The 23323-nt window shown below is 43.0% G+C and overlaps 2 protein-coding genes across 6 annotated transcripts in view; both read left to right on the top strand.

The window, feature by feature from the left end:
- Positions 1-679: 679 nt before the first annotated feature.
- Positions 680-3598, top strand: LOC135526163 (E3 ubiquitin-protein ligase RNF4-like). 2 transcript variants are annotated; one of them, XM_064954298.1, is made up of 8 exons: positions 680-756; positions 1533-1674; positions 1795-1945; positions 2025-2101; positions 2259-2271; positions 2412-2535; positions 2746-2797; positions 2922-3598. In XM_064954298.1, the coding sequence occupies exons 2-8, from the start codon at positions 1663-1665 to the stop codon at positions 3069-3071; spliced, it is 579 nt and encodes a 192-aa protein (XP_064810370.1). In that variant the 5' UTR covers positions 680-756; positions 1533-1662; the 3' UTR covers positions 3072-3598. The 2 variants fall into 2 exon arrangements, with proteins under 2 accessions (XP_064810370.1, XP_064810371.1); XM_064954299.1 differs by lacking the exon at positions 680-756 and adding an exon at positions 774-1448.
- A 534-nt stretch (positions 3599-4132) lies between these two features.
- Positions 4133-23323, top strand: part of LOC135526162 (fibroblast growth factor receptor-like 1) — a 66682-nt gene continuing 47491 nt past the window's right edge. Inside the window, exons 1-3 of one of the 4 annotated variants that reach the window (XM_064954296.1) lie at positions 4133-4521; positions 4954-4997; positions 7113-7209. In XM_064954296.1, coding sequence (XP_064810368.1) covers positions 7146-7209 — 64 coding nt within the window. In that variant the 5' untranslated portion in view covers positions 4133-4521; positions 4954-4997; positions 7113-7145. The other 3 variants (XM_064954295.1, XM_064954297.1, XM_064954294.1) reach the window with 3 other exon arrangements.

The raw sequence follows: 23323 nt of genomic DNA, 5'->3' as shown, positions 1-23323 counted from the left end.
AATGCCAACTACATTACGTTGTTACAGGTGTCAAGCTTATGGGCATGTGGCAGCAGTGTGTAGGAGGGAGCCTCCTAGGTGTGCAGAAGAGCAAGAGACAAAGGAATGTGTAGCATTGGGGAAAGTAGTGGTTTGTGTTAATTGTAGGGGGCTGGGGATCAGAAATGTCCTGTATGAGAGGCCGATTGAGGTTTCCAGGGTTAGAGTAGTGCAGAAGTTGTCATATGCTGAGGCAGTGAAGAAAGTAGAGGAAGATGGGCCAAGGGGGAGGGATCCTGAGAGGAGTGGTGAGAGTAGTCGATCTGTAACAGTACATAGGAATCCACCAACAAGGTATATATTGTTTCAGTAAGATTTCATTTTTGGCATTTATATTAATGGTTATCAACTGTACAGCAGGGATGGAATGGAAGTTGCAGAAAGTAGAGGTTGTGGTGGCAGCTGTAGAGAGGTATTTGGGTGTGCTAGACTTGAAATCAGAAGAGTTAATGTGGTGGTGTCCCATCCTTCCAGGCTGTTGGCCTGAAGTAGGACTAAATACATTTTAATAGTGGAGTATTGTATTCATTTTTTTGTGAATGTAATGTTAGATGGTAGGGTTTTTGTTGTATTTTCTTTTTTTTGTAGAAAAAAAAACGAAGCAAAGTATAAGGGAGTTATACTCCAGTCTAGTAGGTGGCAGTAATGCAACATTTATTGGATGCCAACGGCCTTTAAATCTCATCAAGAAGGACCATAGAAGAAGTGATTGAGGAGGTAGGCTGCTGTTAACCACCCTTAGTTTTAAAACTAGATTATTTATCAGTTTACATCTATCACCAGTCCCTTATACAAATGTTGAATTGTGGTGTTGATGTTATGTAAAAGTAAAGCTGATCCCGTTTGTAAACCAGGAGCTAGAGCTTGCGTCGAGCGTGTTAGCATTGCTAGCTAAATTAGCTACCTTTGTTGGTTGCTAGCTAGCTAGTTGTCTTTGCTTTGTTAGCTAACTAGCTCAAATGCTAATTCTAGCTAGCTCATGTTTTGATTCGCCATTGCGTTTATTAATTGTATTGCCAGATACATTAGCTACTTGGTTAGGTACATGTCATGCTTAATACACCGTGTTAATTTCCATTTTGTCGTGATAAACCAACGCCTGATGAGTTTCCCAGCTCAGACCCAGCTAATGTTAGCTAACTTACGATATTGTAGCTGACAAGCAGTTTTGTGATTACAGCAGCTTAACGTCAGCAGCTAAACGTTAGCTAAATACATTATCCCCGTTATGTTAAGCAGATGAACACAGAAAGAGAGGGGTTGCAGATTTGATCAATTTTACAAGCTAATATGTTACAAGTTGTCAACAACATTATGCTTTGACTTTGTGGTTAGGGAGTGGATCTCAGAATACTGTTAACGATAGACTATGGTTTGTGTTCTTCAGCTGCTGTGTTATGTTCATAAAGGTTAGTAATGGCCAATGGTTTGTTGCTTATCAGATGTGTGAAGGCTTTTTATGTAACTGAATTGGTTTATTTTTCTCTCACCAGATTATTGTTAAATTGGTCCAAGAACTTCGCAATCAGAGTTGGAACGGATGTAGATTTTTCAGTGTGTACTACTACTACTACCGTAACATTTGACCATTTTTGATTTCACTCACACCTTCCCTATCGCAACATGAGCAGTACAGTAAGTCCTCACATGTTGCACCCAGGGCCATGTGATAACCCTCCAACACCTTCAGTTTAATTTTCACAGACATTTAGCAAAGGTGTCTGGTTTCTAAGAAGCAGTGCTTTGTTGTCACAGACACAGCGGAAAAGAAGGACTGGAGTCCCTTCAAGTTCCAGACGCACGGCCAAGAGTAGCAGAGTCACCACAACCAGTGTGCGACCTCGTGCTGCAGCATCAGCAGCAGTCCCAGAGACCATTGATGTGCTGGAAAGCAGCAGGACTGAGAGTGGGTAGCAATGGCTTTATGCTTTTCTCTGTCATTTTGGTTGATTATGGAAATTCTAACCCGTCTATTGGCTGTGCAGGTGAGGAGGTGGTGGACTTGACATGTGAAGGTTCTGAGTTGACTGTGGTTGACTTGACCAACAATGATTCTGTGGTGGTGAGTTTGTGAGCTTTCTTTATGCAAATAATGATGTATACAAATAACTGTTTTTAATGTATTCATAAGATTATGCTTTTATCACTGTTGTAAAGACTGAAATGTTGACATATTTGTTTCTTTTCCACCACTGCGTGATTGCAAATTGGGAAACCAGGTTGTCGATGAAGGTAATTCATTGCTTTTCCTCAATCGCAACAATTATATTTAGATTCAAATATGTTTTGGTCCTCTAATAAAGCAAGCATTTATTACTATGTCAAGCATGTGTTTTTCTGTGAGTTTGTCTATCTGCTTGTGTCTATCTCAGGGCCTCATGGCAGACGTGAAGCTGACAGTGAGAGTTATGTACTGAGCAGTGATGAGGAGGAGGATACTAATGGAGGCCTCAGTGCCGACGACCTGTCCTCTCTACAGGCCAGCAGTAGAGCCAGGTACTAAGCCCCACAACCCCTCTGATTATGATGATCTCTTCAGATGGCATATCAAACTTTTTTTTAAATCAATTTTATTTGAAAATTGAAGCACACAAATGCAATGTCATCCTCATCCATCCATTTATCCACTCATAATATTGGCCACGTGACCACTGAAATCAAGACCTTGAGTGAGGGTACACCCTGATGGTCTCTTGTCCTCCATAGGTCTACTCCAGGGACAGTCAGCTGCCCAGTGTGTATGGACGCCTATGCTGAGGTAAGCAAGCATAATTCAACATGTGTGTGAAGGTGACAATGTCAAGCTGTAATTGCTGTGTAGCTACCAAGAATGTGAAGTTGTCCTTTCAACTAAGATGGAGCTCTTTCTCTTCTTCCTCTAGATCATTGAAAGTGGGAGGCTAGTAGTCTCCACAAAATGTGGTCACCTGTTCTGCAGTCACTGCCTCCGCGACTCACTGTTGAGATCCCACACTTGCCCAACCTGTAGAAAGAAACTGACCCACAAGCAATGCCACCCCATATATATCTGACATCAAGCACCCATAAGACTCACCCATTGGTTTCACCCTCACCCTTGCAGTCACTGCAAAACCTTTTATTATACCTTCTCATATCACTGCCCCCTACTGGATTTAAGAATAATTTACACATTTACATACACATCGGACTGATTTTGTCTGTCTTCTGCAATGAAAGAAGCAGGAGCATAGGGACGCACTCTTATGCCAGCACACATTCACTTAGATTTTTGTAATTTTCTTCCACTGATTAAGCTAAAAAAAAGGTTTTTAGCTCTTATTAAGAAGCCACGTGTGATGTTGTATTGGTAGCAATCACACGTGACTGGCACTCAAGTGCAATGAGAACTCAACTCGATAGTAGAAATGTCTGTCGATTTTTATTGCTGCTGAGTAGGTGGATGTCTGAACAGTGGGTGTTGCTTGAATCTGGTCATCACCATTGTAAATATTGTTGTATGTTTTGTATATATGGTTGAATGACAAGTTAAGGTGCGCCTAATCTGTAAGGTTCAATAAAACAAATTTATGACTGTAAAGGTTTGTTACATGTTTTGCTCACCTGACCCAGATAGTTTATTCTCACAGCCAGCGTGTCTGTGACTGAGACTGTGAGAAGAGACGTAGGACATTGCATTGTTGAGCCCTCATGCTGACTTGCTAAAAAGCTTCTTTTTTTTAAATTACATGTTTTCACTGACTTTTACATTGAATTTGTAAACTTTTAATTATTTTTTTATTCTGTACTACATGTAACTTGGCTGACTCAGTTGTGACACGCATCCCCTCAAATGTCCACTAAGGGGCAATATCTTCTTGAGCATGCATGGTCTGTTGTCCAATAATAATAATGATCAATGATAATGCAGTTCCCTCTCCATTCTCAGTGCAAGGGGTGTGTTACTTGATTAACATATTACCAAACACAGAGTTTATTTATTGGACCCAGAATAAACCTAGTCCAGGACTAAATTATCTATGGAGATTTTACATGGAGTGTGTTTTAGTCCAGGATTTGGCTTTAATCTGAGTTTGAACAACTGTCCCTTTCTCATACATCTAATTTTCTTCAAATGATAATTTTCTCTTATGTTGTTGACCTTATTTTCTAATGTTGGCGCAGTGTGTATTTATAACACCCAAACCATACCATTTTAATAAATGATCAGTGTCATATTACATAACGAAAATAGAAGTTCAATTTACCAATTCAGTGTTATTACTTTGGAATTACATAATGCATTCAGTACATTTAATTAGTGTTTTATTCATATGAATATTATATGTTGGTTTAATTAGTATGACGTAGTCCATGATGTTAATAGCAGAACTGCCCTAAGCGAAAGAGTTAAATTCTTGAAATGTGTTGAGTAGCTCCTTGGGCTACTCTGTGATTGGGCAAAAAATCCGAGGTCGGACGGACCGCAGTTCCCACTAATGCGGTCGATTCCTTGATGGCAAGGTATGTTAGATCAATTATTGCAGTAAATTCATTAGATGTAAATGGTATTTGGGATTAAAAACGAGACAACTGCTTCTCTTCCAAAATGGATAATGGTAGGAGCACAGGGCAACACGAGCACAGGGCTTTTATTTAGTTTTGACGCACGCTCGGGTCCGGTGTGTTGGGTCTCGCACGAGCGTGATGTGATGACCGGCAATTTAAATAAAACTAGCCATATTTTAGCTGCATGTTTGACATTCACGTTTTCTAGTGTTATTTTTCATAGAGGGTAACAATATATCCAGTAACTGAGCCACGGATACTTTGAGCGAAGAGTGCGTGCAGTTCAACTTTTAGTGTTAAACTTTTAGTGGACATTGATATGTTAATTATTTGGATTAAATCACCTTTATTGTAAAGACAATGTAATCATGATAAACTTGTCATTAGTGGGAAACCGATTCAAGACAAATCACTGCTGCTGGACGTTTCAGGTAAGTCCATAACTTGTATTAATATGAAAGTTGGCCCTGATCACAGTGTGATTATTTATAAGCCGCTGATTTTAGAAGGATGCAGGTTTGTTGTAGACCTGTAATAAAAAATGCGTACGTAGCCAATTGGAATACTTTTTAACTTTCAATTTATACTACAGATTATTATTTATGTATTACTAATAGAATAATACACAACTGTATTGCATAAATCAATATTGTGTTAATCATAATTATAGTTCTGCTATATTACCTTACAAAACTATTATTTGTAGTCCACATCTTGAGTGTAGAATGTTTTAATTCCACTGATTCACCATTCATGGATCTATGTGTGTATGAGAGTGGATGGGACTTAGGTCTTTGCTTTCTAACATGTTTAATACGCAGTTAGATTAGCTGTAGCCTATACAACAGCATCTACACTATATATACAAAAGTACGTGGACATCCTGTCAAATTAGTGGATTTGGCTATTTCAGCCACACGTGTTGCTGACACGTGTATGAAACACGAGCACACATCCATGCAATCTCCATAGACAAACATTGGCAGTAGAATGACCTTACTGAAGAGCTGATTGACTTTCAACGTGGCACTGTCATAGGATGCCACTTTCCAACAAGTCAAATTTCGGCCCTGCTAGAGCTGCCCCGGTCAACTGTGTTGTGCTGTTATTGTGAAGTGGAAACGTCTAGGGGCAGCAACAGCTCAGCCGTGAAGTGGTAGGCCACACAAGTCAACAAAATGGAACCTCTGAGGGCAGAAGTGCGTTACACGTACACTCACTACCGAGTTCCAAAATGCTTCTGGAAGCAAAGTCAGCACAGGAACTGTTCGTTGGGAGCTTCATGAAATGAGTTTCCATGGCCAAGCAGCCGCACACAAGCCTAAGATCACCATGCGCAATGCCATGTGTCGGCTGGAGTGGCGTAAAGCTCGCCTACAGTGGAAACACGTTCTCTGGAGTGATGAATCACGCTTTACCATCTGGCAGTTCGACGGACAAATCTGGGTTTGGAGAATGCTACTTGCCCAAATGCATAGTGCCAACTGTAAAATTTGGTGGGGAATAAATAATGTTTTTGGGCTGTTTTTCCTGATTCAGGCTCCTTAGTTGCAGTGAAGGGAAATATTAACGCTTCAGCACACAATGACATTTTAGACGATTTTGTGCTTCCAACAGTTTGGGGAAGGCCCTTTCCTTTTTCTGCATGACCATGCCTCCGTGCACAGAGCGAGGTCCATACAGAAATCGTTTGTTGAGATCGGTGTGGAAGAACTTGACTGGCCTGCACAGAGCCCTGACCTCAACCCCATTGAAAACCTTTGGGATGAATTGGAACACCGACTGAAAGGCAGGCCTAATCACCCAACATCATCGCCCAACATCAGTGCCTGACCTCACTAATGCTCATGTGGCTGAATGGAAGCAAGTCCCCTCAGCAACATTCCAACATCGAGTGGAAAGCCTCCCCAGAAGAGTGGATGCTGTTATAGCAGCAAAGGGGGGATCATGATTTTGGAATGAGATGCTCGACGAGAAGATCTCCACATACTTTTGATAATGTAGTATGTAATCCATTCTAAGACAATGAGAGGAGGATATGTGTGGTTCCCCAATAGCTGATGATTTAACAGTCAATTAAACGCTTGTTATGTAGATGTATTTGATCAAAGATTAAATGGAAAACTCTAAAGGATTTTCAATTTCAATTTACTTGTTTGTTGTGCAAACTGGCAGAAAGAACAACTCCTCTAACCAGAAACATAGGGACATATGGACAAAATAAGAGCTCCTCAGTTGATTGAAGTTCATGAATAAAAAGCCTATGTTGCTTTTCCGGAAACACATTTTATAGTGCTGGGGACAGACGTCTTGTGTTTTTCAGTCTGTTAAATAATTAACAACTTATTTTATTGTTATTAGTTTCGACTGTACTTCTGTTATATTTCCTCAATGCCTTGACAATGCCACTTCCAAAAGAAACTTATGTGAGAAATATCATTTGGTTGTAAAGCATAATATACAGTAGCTTAAGATGTGATATGGATACTAACAATGTGTTCTTGCACCTCTCCTCACTGTGAATTTACTTTTTTTCTTTTTCTAAGATTTCAAGTGTTGAAGCCTTCCATCCTGAAAGAATGGGACTTTTATGCATTTGCCTGCTCATTTGTGAGATAATCCTGTTGTCGGACTGTGCACGGGGTGAGTAGTAACGTAGTAGTAATGAACAATAATAACTGAGTGTTTTAGTGGATCTGTAGGCAACCATCTTCAAAAAGTGCCTCACCGCAATGAATGATATCTACTACAAGCTGTACACAATTGTGGTTGTGTAACTCCAAGTTGGTGGTATTGTCCATTCAGGCCAAGGGCCTATCTTCCGTTTTCTAACGTACCTTGCCTAGATCACACAGACTTTTGGACAGTAACCTTTGGGATACCTGGTGTGCAAGTGTCAAGTGAGGCATGCTGATAGAGTGTAGTCCTGACCCTCCTGCTGCACAATCTGAGCTGTCAAACCTAGACTCAACTCGTCTGCTCTGGCTTGCCTGTCTGGGGAAAGCAAAGGGGCATGGGGGGGACCCAAACACACGGCGCCCAGGCAGATTGGATCGATGAGAGCCCTAGCCTGAACAATGCAGCATTCACAATCACACAGTCGAGCCGTCATGGAGACGCTTAGGCAAAAGTAAACAGAGACCCATAGAGAGCAATGTGATTAGATTAGGCAATTATGTTTGTTTGCTGTGCAATGCCACCGCGTTTCCGACCATGACCGGAGCAACACGGCAAGGAGTCCTGTGGGCTTAAAAAGTAGAAGAGACAACTTGTCTTCCTGGTGATGGTATCAGAGGGGTTTTACTCACTAGTTTAGCCTAGCTAGCGCCTTATTGTGTACACAGAGGGGGAGAGAGACTAAACGTTTCTCTATCATGATGGCAAGGAACTTTTTACCTTTTTTATAAAGTCTGATATGACATGTTTGATAAGACTTGTGTTGAAGGGTTGTGTTGAAAACAAAATACCTCAGAGGTACTGAGACAGAATCAGAGATTATTTTCCAATTGAATGTCAGATTCTTTGCGCTCTATTTTTCCAAACACTGTGATTTTGACAAACTGTGGTGGGTCAACAACGGTTACTCAACATACAGCAGAAAAGGTTGAGTCCACATTAACACACTTCTCCTCATGGAAAACATTTCCTGACATAAAATCAATATTTTGTGACCTGAGTTTAACACCTTCATATGTGAACTTTAGGAGAAGAAAAGGAATGGACATTCAACACTACAGGACAATTAAGACTTTTTTAAAGGATTTAAGTCCAGGTTGATTTGCTATGATATGGAACGTGGCAAAAAAATGATCCCCCAACCCCATTTGAGCGCTCCCCTCCTGACCAAGTTTGCTGTTCCTGGTGTGTCCTTGTTGCACGGGGAATGCAGAACATCACGTCAGATGACAAATATTTTCCGCTGCAAGCGGAAGCACAGTTTGGGCCTGGCTGCCAGAGAGACATGTGAACCGTATACGATTATGCAATGATTCTGGGTCTGAGTCTGAGCAGCTGAAAGGTGAGGATTTTACTCTGTTTGGTGCATGCCTGAGAGAGAGTAAATGCATAAATGTGGGCATTAATGTCTGTGCTACCTTTTATTTATTTATTTTTTATTTAAACTTTATATTTAACTAGGCAAGTCAGTTAAGAACAAATTCTTATTTACAATGACGGCCAACCCCGGCCAAACCCTAACCCGGACGACACTGGGCCAATTGTGCACTGCCTTATGCTACTCCCAATCACGGCCGGTTGTGATACAGCCATTAATCGAACCAGGGTCTGTAGTGGTTGCCTCTAGCACTGACACGCAGTGCCTTAGACCGCTGTTCCTCTCGGGAGCCCGACTAAATGGGGAAAACAACAAAGTCATGGGATGGTTGCCAAAACGCAATTTTTTAAAATTATGATCACAAATGAAAGACAACTGCATTCATTTAGGTATCACTCGTTTGACTCCTTATGACGCACATGATTAAACTAAGTACATTTAAAACTCCATCCACACTGGAGGCAAGATGTGGTGGGACCCAGCTATAAGCACAGGATCTTGGTGCAGCAATGGTAGACTAAATACTACAGCATTGCATTTAAACAAAGGCGACAGGCAGCCGTGTGGACGTGTGGGGGCTATTGGAGGTGGAACTGGTGGGTTTGTAGGGGCCTGCTGTGCACTGTACAAACTAGGACCACCCTGCAGCTACATGCTGGTGTGTCAGTGAGAGGCAGCCTTCCAGGATTCATGATTGAGCATCTGGACACGTCTTCAAGAGCAGACAACAAAATGGGCTGATGCACAAAACACATACACTGAGAAGAAGTACTGTCTGCTTGTCTAACTTTCTTGTATTCGTCTGAGCCTTTTAAAAGTCAATAGAAACTGAGATGAGGAGTAAGCAGCACATTTTTAGAATCTGCTCTTTCTCTCCCTCAATCTCTCCCTCCTTCCATCCTTGGGCTACCGAGTGGCACAGCAGTCTAAGGCACTGCATCTCAGTGCAAGAGGCGTCACTACAGTCCCTGGTTCGATTCCATGCTGTGTCACATCCGGCTGTGATTGGGAGTCCCATAGAGCGGCGCAAAATTGGCCCAGCATCTTCTAGGTTTGGCCGGGGTAGGCCGTCATTGTAAATAGGAATTTGTTCTTTAACTAACTTGCCTAGTTAAAGGTAAAAAAATACACAGAATATCTCTCCCTCTCCTCCTCACACTGCAGCAGTTTATGGCTAGGTCTAAGCCAGAGGAAATGTGTGAAGTTAATTTAGTGTGTTGGAGAAACATAGCTGAACCATTGGGTAGCCTTTTATCACTTCACAACCCTTCATAGCTCTGTAGTAAACTAGAGAATATCGATAGAGCCTGGGGTGTGGGTTTAAACAAACAGTAGTTAAAGTTTGAATAGGGATCAATGCATATGTCTAGGTATAAGGCAATGCTATTAACAATGATCATAAAGTGTGTATATTGAGACATGTCATAAAATGTAAATATTGCAATGTTATAATAAATTCCTATAGTAATTTACATGTAATGGTGCAAACAAAATGTAAGACACAGAGCCATCAGGCAAATCTCACACATAAACCGTTTTCCAGACGTGACAAACATAGCTGAGTGTGAGTAAGGAATGAGAGATCGGCTCCAAATTCATCTCAATGAGGAGGATGGATCCATAGAGAAAGGCTGCTGTCAGACCACAGGCCATCAAGTGGTTATTAGATTGCCAAATGGTGTTTACACAGCCACCATCTTTCTCTCACCCCTTCTCATTAGCATTGGGCTGCTAATCAATATATTCCAATATATTCACAAATTAACAGCCACAATAAAAATGTAGATGTAACACTGCATTAGTTTCAGTGGTTGATGTTTTTGCAACATTGATTGGCACAGAGGTTGGCTAGCCAAGTGGAAGTCATGTCAGACAAGACTGGAGGATTACATGGACTTAGGAAAATAGTAGGCCAGTTGGACTTGTTGGCTGGAGAACTAATCATATTCCTTAGTAATGAACTCTCCCTCTTTTCTTCTATTCAACTGTACTGCAAAGGCTATGTGTGTGTACACTAAAGCTGGGATGATACATCGAAAATTATTGACATATATAAAATTTTAAAAATTGACATTTTATAAAATTTTAAAACGTGATACACATTGTTATAAACTTATCGTTTAATTTAGCATTATCGTGATAAATTGTAATATGAATTATATGTAATATGTAATATAATTGTAATATGAATTTTTGTCCATCTCGCTCTTATTTTTATCGTACTCTCGGCACAGTTAATATTTGTGGCTTCAGTCCTGTGAAGTCATGTTGCCTTAGTAATTACCAGATGGAGGCTGATGGTAAAGGTTGGATGGGGTGAAATGGTGAGATCATTTACTTCAGACTTTGTTCAGTTGCTTTCAGGCTCAGTAAAATGCCTCCCCTCTCTGCTGTCCTGCTCATTAAAATGCCTCTTATTTCTCTTGCTCTGTGCTTGTGTGTTGGGAGCTCTCCTCAGAATATAGGCACACTACTCCACATTCCATGCGCCTCTGCATACTCACACACACAACACCTATCCCATCAACCTACCCCGTGAGGTGTCATCTACATTTTTATTGTGGCTGTTAATTTGTGAATATATTGGAATTGTGCCACTCATTCATTCACTCACTCACTCACTCACTCACTCACTCACTCACTCACTCACTCACTCACTCACTCACTCACTCACTCACTCACTGATTCACTGACTGATTCACTGACTGATTCACTGACTGATTCACTGACTGATTCACTGACTGACTGACTGTGTGTCTTTCCAGCCTGAAATAGCCACAGCATAGACAGACACACATACTTTCACGGACCGAAAATTGCATTGTGTTGTGCTGGTGACATAATGGCTTATTGTTTGGAGGCCTGGAGCCTTTGTTTGGTTAGTGCTGGAGGGGTCAGAGGGCAACGGAGAGGACCAGGGAAAGGCCCCAGATTGGATCAGGGAGTGTGCATACCTGACCTCTTACCAGAGTGGCTTACAATAACACATCAGTACTGCAGGTTCTGCTTTTTTTCTCTCTGCGTTCATTCATCCCCCTATTTTTCAATATGTATGTATAGATGTAAGCATGTACTTCCTTCCTTCCCAGCTGTTCTCCTGGTCACATTACAAATGAGATGTTGAAAAGCAGTCCCTGGACTGGAGACAGCTCTCCTTGTTTTCTTTTGTATTTTGCGTGTCAGTTTGTGTTGGGGCCTGTGCCCCTGAGCAGCTGTGTGTGTGTGTCCCATGTCAGAGAGACAGAGAGGAGAGGAGAGGGCTCCCCCAGCTGAGAGGAGAGAGAGAGAGATGCCATTCTGGGACCTAAACAAACAGAGCATTAATGTGATTGATGGATGGCAGACATATTGTGTGTCCTCTACACCAGTGGTTTTCAAACTTCTCCTCTTGGACCCCCAGATGTTTCACAATTTTGTTGTAGCCCTAAACGAGCTAACCTAATTCACTTTATCAAGGGCTTGATAATTATTTGAATCAGGTGTGCTTGCTCTGGAATAGTTAATTTACATGGAACGGCTGGCGTTCCCTGATGAGAGATTTTAAAAGGTGTCCATTCCCTAGAATAGGGTTCTACTTGTGACACACCCATAGATTGAGTCAGTTGCTCTCACTCTTCGCTGCTTGCCACTGGTTTGTTTGAAGTGTGGGACCGACCCAGTGCCCCCTGTGCTCTCTTCCTGAACATCCTGAACCATCAGCCTTCACAGGCATTTATTTTGGTGCTGAGGTGAAAGGTTAGCTGTGTATTCTAAAAAAGAAAAACATAACAGAGGTGATAAAGACACTAAATGACTGAGGCCATGTCTGATGTATGTCTGAATGACTTCCAGAGCCCCCCCATAAGCCCAGGTTGTTTTCTCCGGTGAAGTCCTTAAATCAGGATGTCACTCTCGTCAGAGATTCTTTCATTATTATTTTGTGGAGTTCTGTTTGGCTTTGTGATGGAAAGCTGTTGGGCAGCGCTAGAAGAGTGGACTGACAATAGTTCTGCGGTGTTATTGCCTGTAGCCACATGGATTGCAGTTGCCCTCAGGCAGAGAAATGGAGGCATAGCACACACACACACGGCTTGTTCATTACGCCAGCTGTTGGGGTGGAATCCACACTGCAGTCGGAATGTGTAAGGATTGTGAGAGTTGTGGGGGTGGTTTAAAAGTTGGGAATTTGAAGGCTTTAGCAACCGAGGAACTTTTGCTACTAGCTGCAGTGTTGTGGCCTTTTCAATCAGGTAGTTGGGACACAGACCCAGCCAAACCCATTGGCTCCAGACAGGAATTCGGAACCACCTGACTGGTCCAGGCACAGCATTTAGTGGAGGAACTTTACGGCGTTAGGGTGTCTGCCTGGAGTGTCTAGGCCTACACCTGTGGGATTCTTCATCTGTTGCTGCCTCTTAAATCTCACCCCCAGCCCCATGGTGGATCAGGCCTGATTAAATGACCATCTGATATGACCATGGCTCACTATGAAAAGGTGTGGCTGTCTTTTTCCCCCCCAGTTTTGGAATCCTTTGTCTACTGGAGGTGTCCCCGTCTCGCAGTGTTGTTCTCACAGTTGGTTTGTCTTTAAGTTTAGAACAGCGCAATCTATTGCCTCCCCCAGTCTTCCTCAATAGGATTTGAATGGGCCTGAGCAACGTGAGTTTCTCTTGAGCATGAAATGAAAGACGTAAGCCAATCCTCCACAGGGTATTCAAACTCTGCACATTTGATGTCCTCCCCATTTCCTCCATCTTCCTTTCTCTAATTTTCTCTCTTTTCAGCATTGTATTCAGTGGAAGTCCTCTATCAACAAAATAAAATCCTCATATTTTGCCATCTGCACTGTGAGTGTCTGGGGCTGCTAATTGACACCTTGTGGGCCCCAGCATTCATGTATAGCGGTGCCAATCCACACTGGCCCGCAACACACAGTTACACTCCAAGGACAGCATCGTTGGTGCAGTGTGCGCCAAGTACTGCCGTCATCTTATATCTGGAGCTTGACCATTCAAAATGTTAATGAGATTATATTGTGTACATCACTTCTCTGTCTTAACCCATTTTCTTTTAAATGACATGTTGTCAATGCTTTCTATGTAGATTTGAGCTGACTGCTGCACTTCATCGTTTGTATGTACACCTCATTAAGATGTCAGTGAGCGCGATATGAGAAAGGGAGATGTGCCTCAGTGCTTGTCTCCGTCTGTAGACACACATCATTTTTGTGTTTCCCTGAGGAACAGTTAGCCTCGTGTGTCAGGGCCAGGTTGACCCTGCACTCAATTGACTGTGGTTTTGGATGATACCTTTTCGAACAGAGACCTGCGCAGAACAAATTAAGTTAGTCATGGCTGAGACTCGGTGTGGAATGTGGGAGGGAGGCAGGGGTACATATGGGTGTGAGGTGGGGAGATCAGAGGGTGGAGTTGCAGGGGGAAGGAATGCTTGACTCCTCCAACCAGTGGAGGAGGAGGACACGTGGGAGGGAGAGAAGAGGAAGCACATCTCCATTGTACCAATTACGACCTGTGCATTTTAATTGAAGTAATTTTTGGTGTGTGTTTTGCTTTTTAAAAAATATTTAATTTACTTTTTTGACAATACAAAAACATTCATCAATAAAAACAATAGACAACTTAACATTTACAAACATACATTTCAACAAACATTAATGGCATACATATGAAAACACAACCATTTGCAATATTCTACCTCTAATGTAAAATCCATATCGCTCAAATCTATTTGGATGAAGATACCTGGTAAGATTTATGAATTTATTAATAACTCTGTTGTTTGCTCTGTTTTTATGGTGGGAAATGTATGGCTGCTCTATTCTAACAGTCAATGCCTAAATCAATATTGACCTTTGATTGCTGGACAGGTCCATGGCAGGTGCTGGTGTAGTCTACTGGCCTGTCAGGAGTGGGGGCAGAGCCGGGAGAACCATGTGCCTCTCAGATAAGCCCCAGGGGAAGTGGGATCCAGCGGGCTCTCAACCCAAGCCGCTATCAGGCCTCTGGAGGCAGCTGCTGTTATACGTTAACATCCCTGATATCAAGCCTCTGTCTTTAGAGAAGGACACCCCCCACCCCCCACCACCCACTTTCAGACACTCAATAACACTTTCATTATGGCAGGTATCTTTGTTTTTTTTCACTGTTGCAGTGATTCAGTAGCATGTACAGTGCATTCGGAAAGTATTTACAACCTGTTCCCTTTTTCCACATTTTGTTACGTTTCTGCCTTATTCTAAAATGGATTAAATTATATTTGTTCCTCATCAGTCTACACAAAATATATCATAAAAACAAAGTGAAAACAGGGTTTTAGTCATTTTTGCAAAAACAGATACCTTATTTACATAAGTATTCAGAGCCTTTGCTATGAGACTAGAAATTGAGCTCAGGTGCATCCTGTTTCCATTGATCATCCTTGAGATGTTTCTACAATTTGATTGGAGTCCACCTGTGGTAAATTCAATTGATTGGACAGGATTTGGAAAGGTGCACATCTGTCTATGTAAGGTCCCACAGTTTGACAGTGTATGTCCGAGCAAAAACCAAGACATGAGGTCGAACAAATTGTCTATAGAGCTCCGAGACAGGATTGTGTCGAGGCACAGATCTGGGGAAGGGTACCAAAACATTTCTGCAGCATTGAAGGTCCCCAAGAACACAGTGGCCTCCATCATTCTTAAATGGAAGAAGTTCGGAACCACTAAGACTCTTCCTAAAGCTGGCAGCACAGCCAAACTGAGCAATCGGGGGAGAAGGGCTTTGGTCAGGGAGGTGACCAAGAACCCGATGATCAATATGACAGATCTCTAGAGTTCCTCTGTGGAGATCGGAGAACCTTCCAGAACGACAACTATCTCTGCAACACTCCACCAATCAGGCCTTTATGGTAGTGGCCAGACGGAAGCCACTCCTCAGTAAAAGACACATGACATCCCACTTGGAGTGAGTAAATATTTGTATGACCATAATAAGTTTAAACAACTGAGACATAAACTGAACAAGTTCCACAGACATGACTAACAGAAATGGAATAATGTGTCCCTGAACAAAGGTGGGTTCAAAATCAAAAGTAACTGTCAGTATCTGGTGTGGCCACCAGCTGCATTAAATGCTGCAGTGCATCTCCTCCTCATGGACTGCACCAGATTTGCCAGTTCTTGCTGTGAGATGTTACCCCACTCTTCGACCAAGGCACCTGCAAGTTCCCCGACATTTCTTGGGGGAATCGCCCTAGCCCTCACCCTCCGATCCAACAGGTCCCAGATGTAATCAATGGGATTGAGATCCGGGCTCTTCGCTGGCCATGGCAGAACACTGACATTCCTGTCTTGCAGGAAATCACGCACAGAACGAGCAGTATGGCTGGTGGCATTGTCATGCTAGAGGGTCATGTCAGGATGAGCCTGCAGGAAGGGTACCACATGAGGGAGGAGGATGTCTTCCCTGTAACGTACAGCGTTGAGACTGCATGCAATGACAACAAGCTCAGTCCAATGATGCTGTGACACACCTCCCCAGACCATGATGGACCCTCCATCTCCAAATCGATCCAGCTCCAGAGTACAGGCCTCGGTGTAACGCTCATTCCTTCGACGATAAACATGAATCCTACCATCATCCCTGGTGAGACAAAACCGCGACTCGTCAGTGAAGAGCACTTTTTGCCGGTTCCTGTCTAGTCCAGCGACGGTGGGTTTGTGACCATAGGCGATGTTGTTGCCAGTGATGTCTGGTGAGGACCTTCCTTACAACAGGCCTACAAGCCCTCTGTCCAGCCTATTGCGGACAGTTTGAGCACTGATGGAGGAATGTGCGTTCCTGGTGAAACTCGGGTAGTTGTTGCTGCCATCCTGTACCTGTCCCGCAGATGTGGTGTTGGAATATACCAATCCTGGGCAGGTGTTGTTACACGTGGTCTGCCACTGTGAGGAAGATCAGCTGTCTTTCCTGTCTCCCTGTAGCGCTGTCTTGGGCGTCTCACAGTACGGACATCGCAATTTATTGCCCTTGCCACATTGGCAGTCCTCATGCCTCCTTGCAGCATGCCCAAGGCACGTTCATGCAGATGAGCAGGGACCCTGGGCATCTTTCTTTTGGTGTTTTTCAGAGTCAGTAGAAAGGCCTCTTTAGTGTCCTAAGTTGTCATAACTGTGATCTTAATTGCCTACCGTCTGTAAGCTGTTAGTATCTTAGTCAGTTAAGAACAAATTCTTAATTACAATGACAGCCTACCGGGGAGCAGTGGGTTAACTGCCTTGTCCAAATGCAGAACTACAGATCTTTACCTTGTCAGCTCGGGGATTCGATCCAGCAACCTTTTGGTTAAGAACTCAGAACATGAGAAACAAGATTCTCTGGTCTGATGAAACCAAGATTGAACTCTTGGTGGAATGGAGGAATGCTGGCACCATCACTACTATGAAGCATGGTACTGGCAGAGTCATGCCGTTGGGATGGTTTTCAGCGGCAGGGACTGGGAGACTAGTCAGGATTGAGGGAAAATGAACGCAGCAAAGTACAGAGAATCTTGAAAACTTGCTCTAGAACGCTCAGGACCTCAGACTGGGTCGAAGGTTCAACAACCCTAAGCACACAGCCAAGACAACACAGGAATGGCTTCAGGACTTGTCTCTGAATGTCCTTGAGTGGCCCAGCCAGAGTCCGGACTGGAACCCGATCGAACATCTCTGGAGAGACTTGAAAATAGCTGTGCAACGATGCTCCCCTCCAACCTGACAGTGCTTGAGAGGATCTGCAGAGAAGAATAGGAGAAACTCCACAAATAAAGGTGTGCCAAGTTTGTAGCGTCCTACCGAATTAGACTCGAGGCTGTAATCGCTGCCAAAGGTGCTTCTAATAAGTACTGAGTAAAGGATCTGAATACTTGTAAATGTGATATTTCATTATTTAATTTTTTTATACATTTGCTAAAATTTCTGAACCAGTTTTTTTGGTCTTTATGGGGTATTGTGTGTAGATTGATGAGGAAAAAAACTATTTAATACATTTTAGAAAAAGGCTGTGACATAACAAAATGTGAAAAAAGTCAAGGGGTCTGAATAGTTGTATTCTTTCCGAATACACTGTATGTAAACTTATTCTGCACAAACACCTGAAATACCAGAAATAATACTATATGTGTGGAGCCATGTCATTGTGTTGAAAGAAGTACAGCCACTGATCATTTATAGCTTCCTGTTTTACATCCTTCATCATATGGGGGGAGGGGGGGCCGTGTTGGTGTGTGGGGAGCTCTGCTCAGAATATAGGCACACTACTACTGCTCTACATTCCATATGCTTTTGCATGCTAGGCCTAGGCTAAGGAGACAGAATACTTGGGTTATTTGTAGCCTACTCACAGCACAGTTACTCTTTGTGGCCCTGGTCCTGTGAAGTCCTGTTGCCCTATTAATTAATAGGTAGAGTCCGATGGTCAAGGTTGGTTGGGGTGGAATTAGTTTGTTCAGTTGCTTCCCAGCTCAGTAAAATTGAGAGGGGGATGGGCCGATACTCATGGAGGGTAATTTTTAGCTCCCCCCTGTGAAATACTGTATAAAGCCCCTATAGTGGCAGTGTAATCGTAGTTGTGGCCTTTAACACACTCTTCCTGACACAGCTTTCCAGCTCCTCTCCCGCCTATACCCAGGTCACAGGCCTGGGAATTATCTGCACATTTTACGTAGTTTTTTAATCACTCCTTTCCCTTCGAAAACGTCTTGGATAATTGTCATTCAGGCCCAAGTTTTCTTCAACTGGGTTCCAGTAAAATACTTAATAACCTTTTGGAAGAATGCTATCCATTAAACTCTACCTCAGGATATTGGATTTTTGGTTGCTCTTTTAAAATGCTTCTGAAACTGTTAATCTTTTTTTCACTGATTTTTCAGTGCATGTTCCAGGTCTGATTGCAACATTTCTTTATTTTGCAATCTGTTTTGTTAACCCTAAAAAAGACAGGTGTGTTTGAAGATGAATAGATTTTGGACAAAACAAGTGGTAATTGTGGGGGCTGGATTACTTCCAGTTCTCCGTTAACTCAATGCCATTACTCAGAGCTAAGACAATGGAGGTGGTTTTGAGAAAGACCTCCTTGTGGTTCTTTTGACATGGCCAGGCTTTTTGTCCAATGAATCCCATGGACACATGGCATCTTGTTTTCACAACCAGGCAGTCGGAACATTCTTACTCAGACAAATCAAAAGAAAATGGTGGAGTGGAGCTTCACAGGAGCACTGATGTTTAATTTTGCCTGCCTGAAACATGGACCTCAGACCTCGCCCCTTTTCTCAAAACAGCGAGTGGAACTTTAAGGATGGAATTTGCTGACTGGTCAGTGTGGCAACATGATCCGCTCAGTGCCCAACACCACTCGGCTTTCCCAGAACCCTGTGCTAACACGGAGTCCCTCCACCAGCCTAGAGCTGCAGGGCTGCTAAAGGGGGAAGGAGATGCAGGCTGGATTCATATGTCTTTTCTCTCCCTCTCCCTCTATTCCTCTCTCTCCCTCTCTCTCACCCACCCTCTCTTCCTCTCCTTTCTCTCTTATTTCTGCCATGTAACAAATGTCAAGAGCTCAGAGAGGCACTGTAGTAACTACACCATGTGGGTTGATTGCAACTGATTATTATTAATCTTTAATTCAGGAGGACCTCTGAAAAATTATTTTCAGATAAGTCACTTCAGTAAAGGTGTGAATGGTGATATTATGAGGAAAGTGTGGCTGTGATTTAAGTTCCCAGTGCTTAGTGTAAACGTATCCACCTCCCAGCCCCGGGCTAGTGTTAACTGTTATGCTTTACCAATTGGGAGCAATTGACCTATTGACAGCGGTTGAAATTACCTGTCTAAAGGAGAGGCAGTGCGGTCTCTCTAAATGTGTAGTCATCACTCTGCTGGGTCACCCTGGGCTATGGGGAAGGAAGGAGTAAGAAGAGCGAGAGAATGAGGCTCTCAGGGGTGTTTTGAAAGCTATGGGTAGAAAAAGAGAGAATGTGTGTCTTGGTTTTCCAACCAGGTGACGATTGTGATAGGCCTTTCTGTTGGGAAACTAAATGTGCTGAAATGTATTGTCCCACCATCGTTCCCAAGCTTTTATCTTTGCATTTGACCAGAGCCATGGGCCCTGGCCAAAAGTAGTACACTAAATAAGGTGCTATTTGGGATGGAGCCTGCTCTGATGGGAGGGAGAGCGAGACTAAAAAAGAGTGCTTGCTGGCTGAGCGCGATGTTCTGGTCTGTCTGAGATACAGTATGTTGCTGTTGGCTCTGCAAAGCCCATGGGGGCAACATGAGAAATCCCACCAGTCCCTCATTCCTCCCCTCCTGAGGGGAAGGTAAAGGTTAGAGACCCAATCATCATCTTTTCCTTTCGCCCCTCTGTCATCTTTTCTCTGCTCACTTGGACCACTTCAGCAGACATTCACAATGATCTTGGAGCTCAAGGAAGTGATGTCAGTGAGCACTTCCCCTATATAGGGCCTTTACACCCACCTGGGATATTGATGCCTTATTAATACCTAAGGGTTGAAATGTTGTATCAATACAATCACCTGGGATCATGAACAGCAGTGTGCAGAATTGTATTTTGTATATTTCATGAGTTCACCTATAAACCTGCAAAAAGTACCTGGATATGTATATGTTCTTTAGCTTTTGTAGATCAAGGACTGGGCCTTAAGGGCTAAGGAGTAATTACAAAACATAATTACAAATAATTGTAGACTGCAAGGTGACTGCAAGAAGCCCAAACAGAGATACCATTTGACTAAAACATTATCATTGAGTTGCACCTCCTTTTGCCCTCAGAACAGCCTTGATTCATCGGGGCATGGACTACAAGGTGTAGAAAGCGTTCCACGTGGATGATGGCCCATGTTGACTCGAATGCTTGCCACAGTTGTCAAGTTGGCTGGATGTCCTTTGGGTGGTGGATAATTCGTTATACACACAGGAAACTGTTGAGCGTGAAAACCCCAGCAGCGTTTTAGTTCTTGGCACACTCAAACTGGTAAATGCCATGGGACCACGCAGCCATCATACCGCTCAGGAAGGAGACGCGTTCTGTCTCCAAGAGATGAACGTACTTTGGTGTGAAAAGTGCAAATCAATCCCAGAACAACAGCAAAGGACCTTAAGAAGATGCTGGAGGAAACAGGTACAAAAGTGTCTGTATCCACAGTAAAACGATATCGACATAACCTAAAAGGCGGCTCAGCAAGGAAGAAGCCACTGCTCCAAAACCGCCATAAAAAAGTCGGACTACGGTTTGCAACTGCACATGGGGACAAAGATCGTACTTTTTGGAGAAATGTCCTCTGGTCTGATGAAACAAAAATAGAACTGTTTGGCCATAATGACCATCGTTATGTTTGGAGGAAAAAGGGGGAAGCTTGCAAACTGATGAACACAATCCCAACCGTGAAGCATGGGGGTGGCAGCATCATGTTGTGGGGGTGCTTTGCTGCAGGAGGGACTGGTGCACTTCACTAAATAGGTGGCATCATGAGGGAGGAAAATTATGTGGATTTTTTTAAGCAACATCTCAAGGCATCAGTCAGGAAGTTAAAAGCTTGGTTGCAAATGGGTCTTCCAAATGGACAATGACCCCAAGCATACTTCCGAAGTTGTGGCAAAATGGCTTAAGGACAACAAAGTCAAGGTATTGGAGTGGCCATCACAAAGCCCTGACCTCAACCCTATAGAAAATGTGTGGGCAGAACTGAAAAAGCATGTGCGAGCAAGGAGGCCTCCAAACCTGACTCAGTTATACCAGCTCTGTCAGGAGGAATGGGCCAAAATTCACCCAACTCATTGTAGGACGCTTGTGGAAGGCAACCCGAAACATTTGGCCCAAGTTAAACAATTTAAAGGCAATGCTACCAAATACTACTTGAGTGTATGTAAACTTCTGACCTACTGGGAATGTGATGATAGACATAAAAGCTGAAATACATCATTCTCTTTACTATTATTCTGACATTTCACATTCTTAAAATAAAGTGGTAATCCTAACTGACCTTGGACAGGGAATTTTTTCTAGGATTAAATGTCAGGAATTGTTCAAAACTGAGTTTAAATGTATTTGGCTAAGGTGTATGTAAACTTCCGACTTCAACTGTAGATTCACCTGGTCAGTCTATGTCATGGAAAGAGCAAGTGTTCGTAATGTTTTTTACACTGCTTATATACTTTGGAACAGATTTCCAAAATAAATATTACTTGGAGGTGATTTGCTGGTGTTTTTGCAATGTTTAATGTCCAATATTGAAACATTGTTTTTTGCTCTGAACACTTTGGGGGCCAAATAAAATCACCAGGGGGCAAATTTGGCCCAGTGGACCGCCCGTTGGGGAACCCTGCTTGAGAGGGAGCGCAGTGTCATTGCCTAGGGAACCAGTGCTATTTTGAATCCCATGTCTATAGTCACCCAACAAAATCCAGGTTGTCAAATTGGCTATTGTAATTTGAAAAGTGTGTTAATCTCATAAATGTATTGCTGTTTTCAACATTATATTTCAATCATGCAATTCATTCCAGTGTTGTGTTCTTATTAGTGATAACATATTGTAACCTATGGTAGGGGTAACTATGGTGTAGGAAGGTGTGGTAGGGATAACCTATGGTCTAGGACAGTGGTTCCCAAACTTTTTCGGTTACTGTACCACCAACTGAATTTTGCTTTACCCAGAGTACCTCTGTGTGTGCGTCTTACCAGTAACGCTATGGACTCATGAGTCTTCTCAAGTACTCCCATGGATAGGTCAAGTACCCCCAGGGTTCCTAGAACCCCTCGTTGGTAACCCCTGGTCTAGGATGATGTAGTAGGGTTGAACCTACAGTCTAGCGTGACGTGGTAGGGTTAATCTATGGTCTAGGATGGTGTGGTAGGCCTATCGGTTATCACCAGGCTCACCCTGACCTCCTCAAAGTGAAGACTCTGGCTCAGAGAACACATTAGCTCTAAGTCCTGCTTAATAATCAAAAGCATTCCACAGATCCCAACTCCCCTTCTCCAAGCCCTGACGCATGCCAGCAACAATATTGTGCATTGGACTCAGACCAAAGGTCCCTTTTTGACTCACTGGCCAATAGACAGTGTATCTGCTGGGTAATTCTTCTTCCTCTTCCAGACTATGGTCAGAGCTCAGACTCACAAGGATACAAGGACAGTCAGACCTCATTGACAATGTTGACGTTGGTCAGCGGACATAGCCGCAAGGAATTATACTTTTTGTTGTCTTTCCTGACATTAGTAGACATTCCAGACATGCGTGCCCCCTCCCTGCATACCTTAAGCCAGTATGCCATGAAAGGGAATAAAGAGAAATGGTAGTATGCAGCTTAAAGAGAGATCTATTGAGAGACAGAGGAAAACAGGAGGCTGCTGCCTCTTTAAGGTACTTTAGATCCCCAAGTGGAGCCAGCAGCAGCAGCATAGGGTAATGCATTTAGGTTGAAATGGACAAAACAGACTGTGTTTTAAAAGGTCCAGCCTGCAATTTCCTCTCCGCACAATTCCCTCTGCTCCCCCTCTTACAACTTTCACTCACTCACTCACTCACTCACTCACTCACTCACTCACTCACTCACTCACTCACTCACTCACTCACTCACTATCTATCTATCTATCTATCTATCTATCTATCTATCTATCTATCTATCTATCTATCTATCTATCTATCTCTCTCTCTCTCTCTCTC

Source organism: Oncorhynchus masou, chromosome 32, assembly GCF_036934945.1.
Source record: "Oncorhynchus masou masou isolate Uvic2021 chromosome 32, UVic_Omas_1.1, whole genome shotgun sequence".
NCBI lineage: Eukaryota > Metazoa > Chordata > Actinopteri > Salmoniformes > Salmonidae > Oncorhynchus > Oncorhynchus masou.
The sequence above is the reverse complement of the archived record's forward strand: the minus strand, read 5'-3'. Positions and strand labels throughout refer to the sequence as shown.

What these genes read in the sequence shown, in the direction of transcription:
- LOC135526163 (XM_064954298.1), top strand. An exon ending in GGAAAGCAGCAGGACTGAGA is followed by an intron (nt 1,946 to 2,024) that starts GTGGGTAGCAAT and finishes TTGGCTGTGCAG; the next exon opens with GTGAGGAGGTGGTGGACTTG. An exon ending in GTATGGACGCCTATGCTGAG is followed by an intron (nt 2,798 to 2,921) that starts GTAAGCAAGCAT and finishes TTCTTCCTCTAG; the next exon opens with ATCATTGAAAGTGGGAGGCT.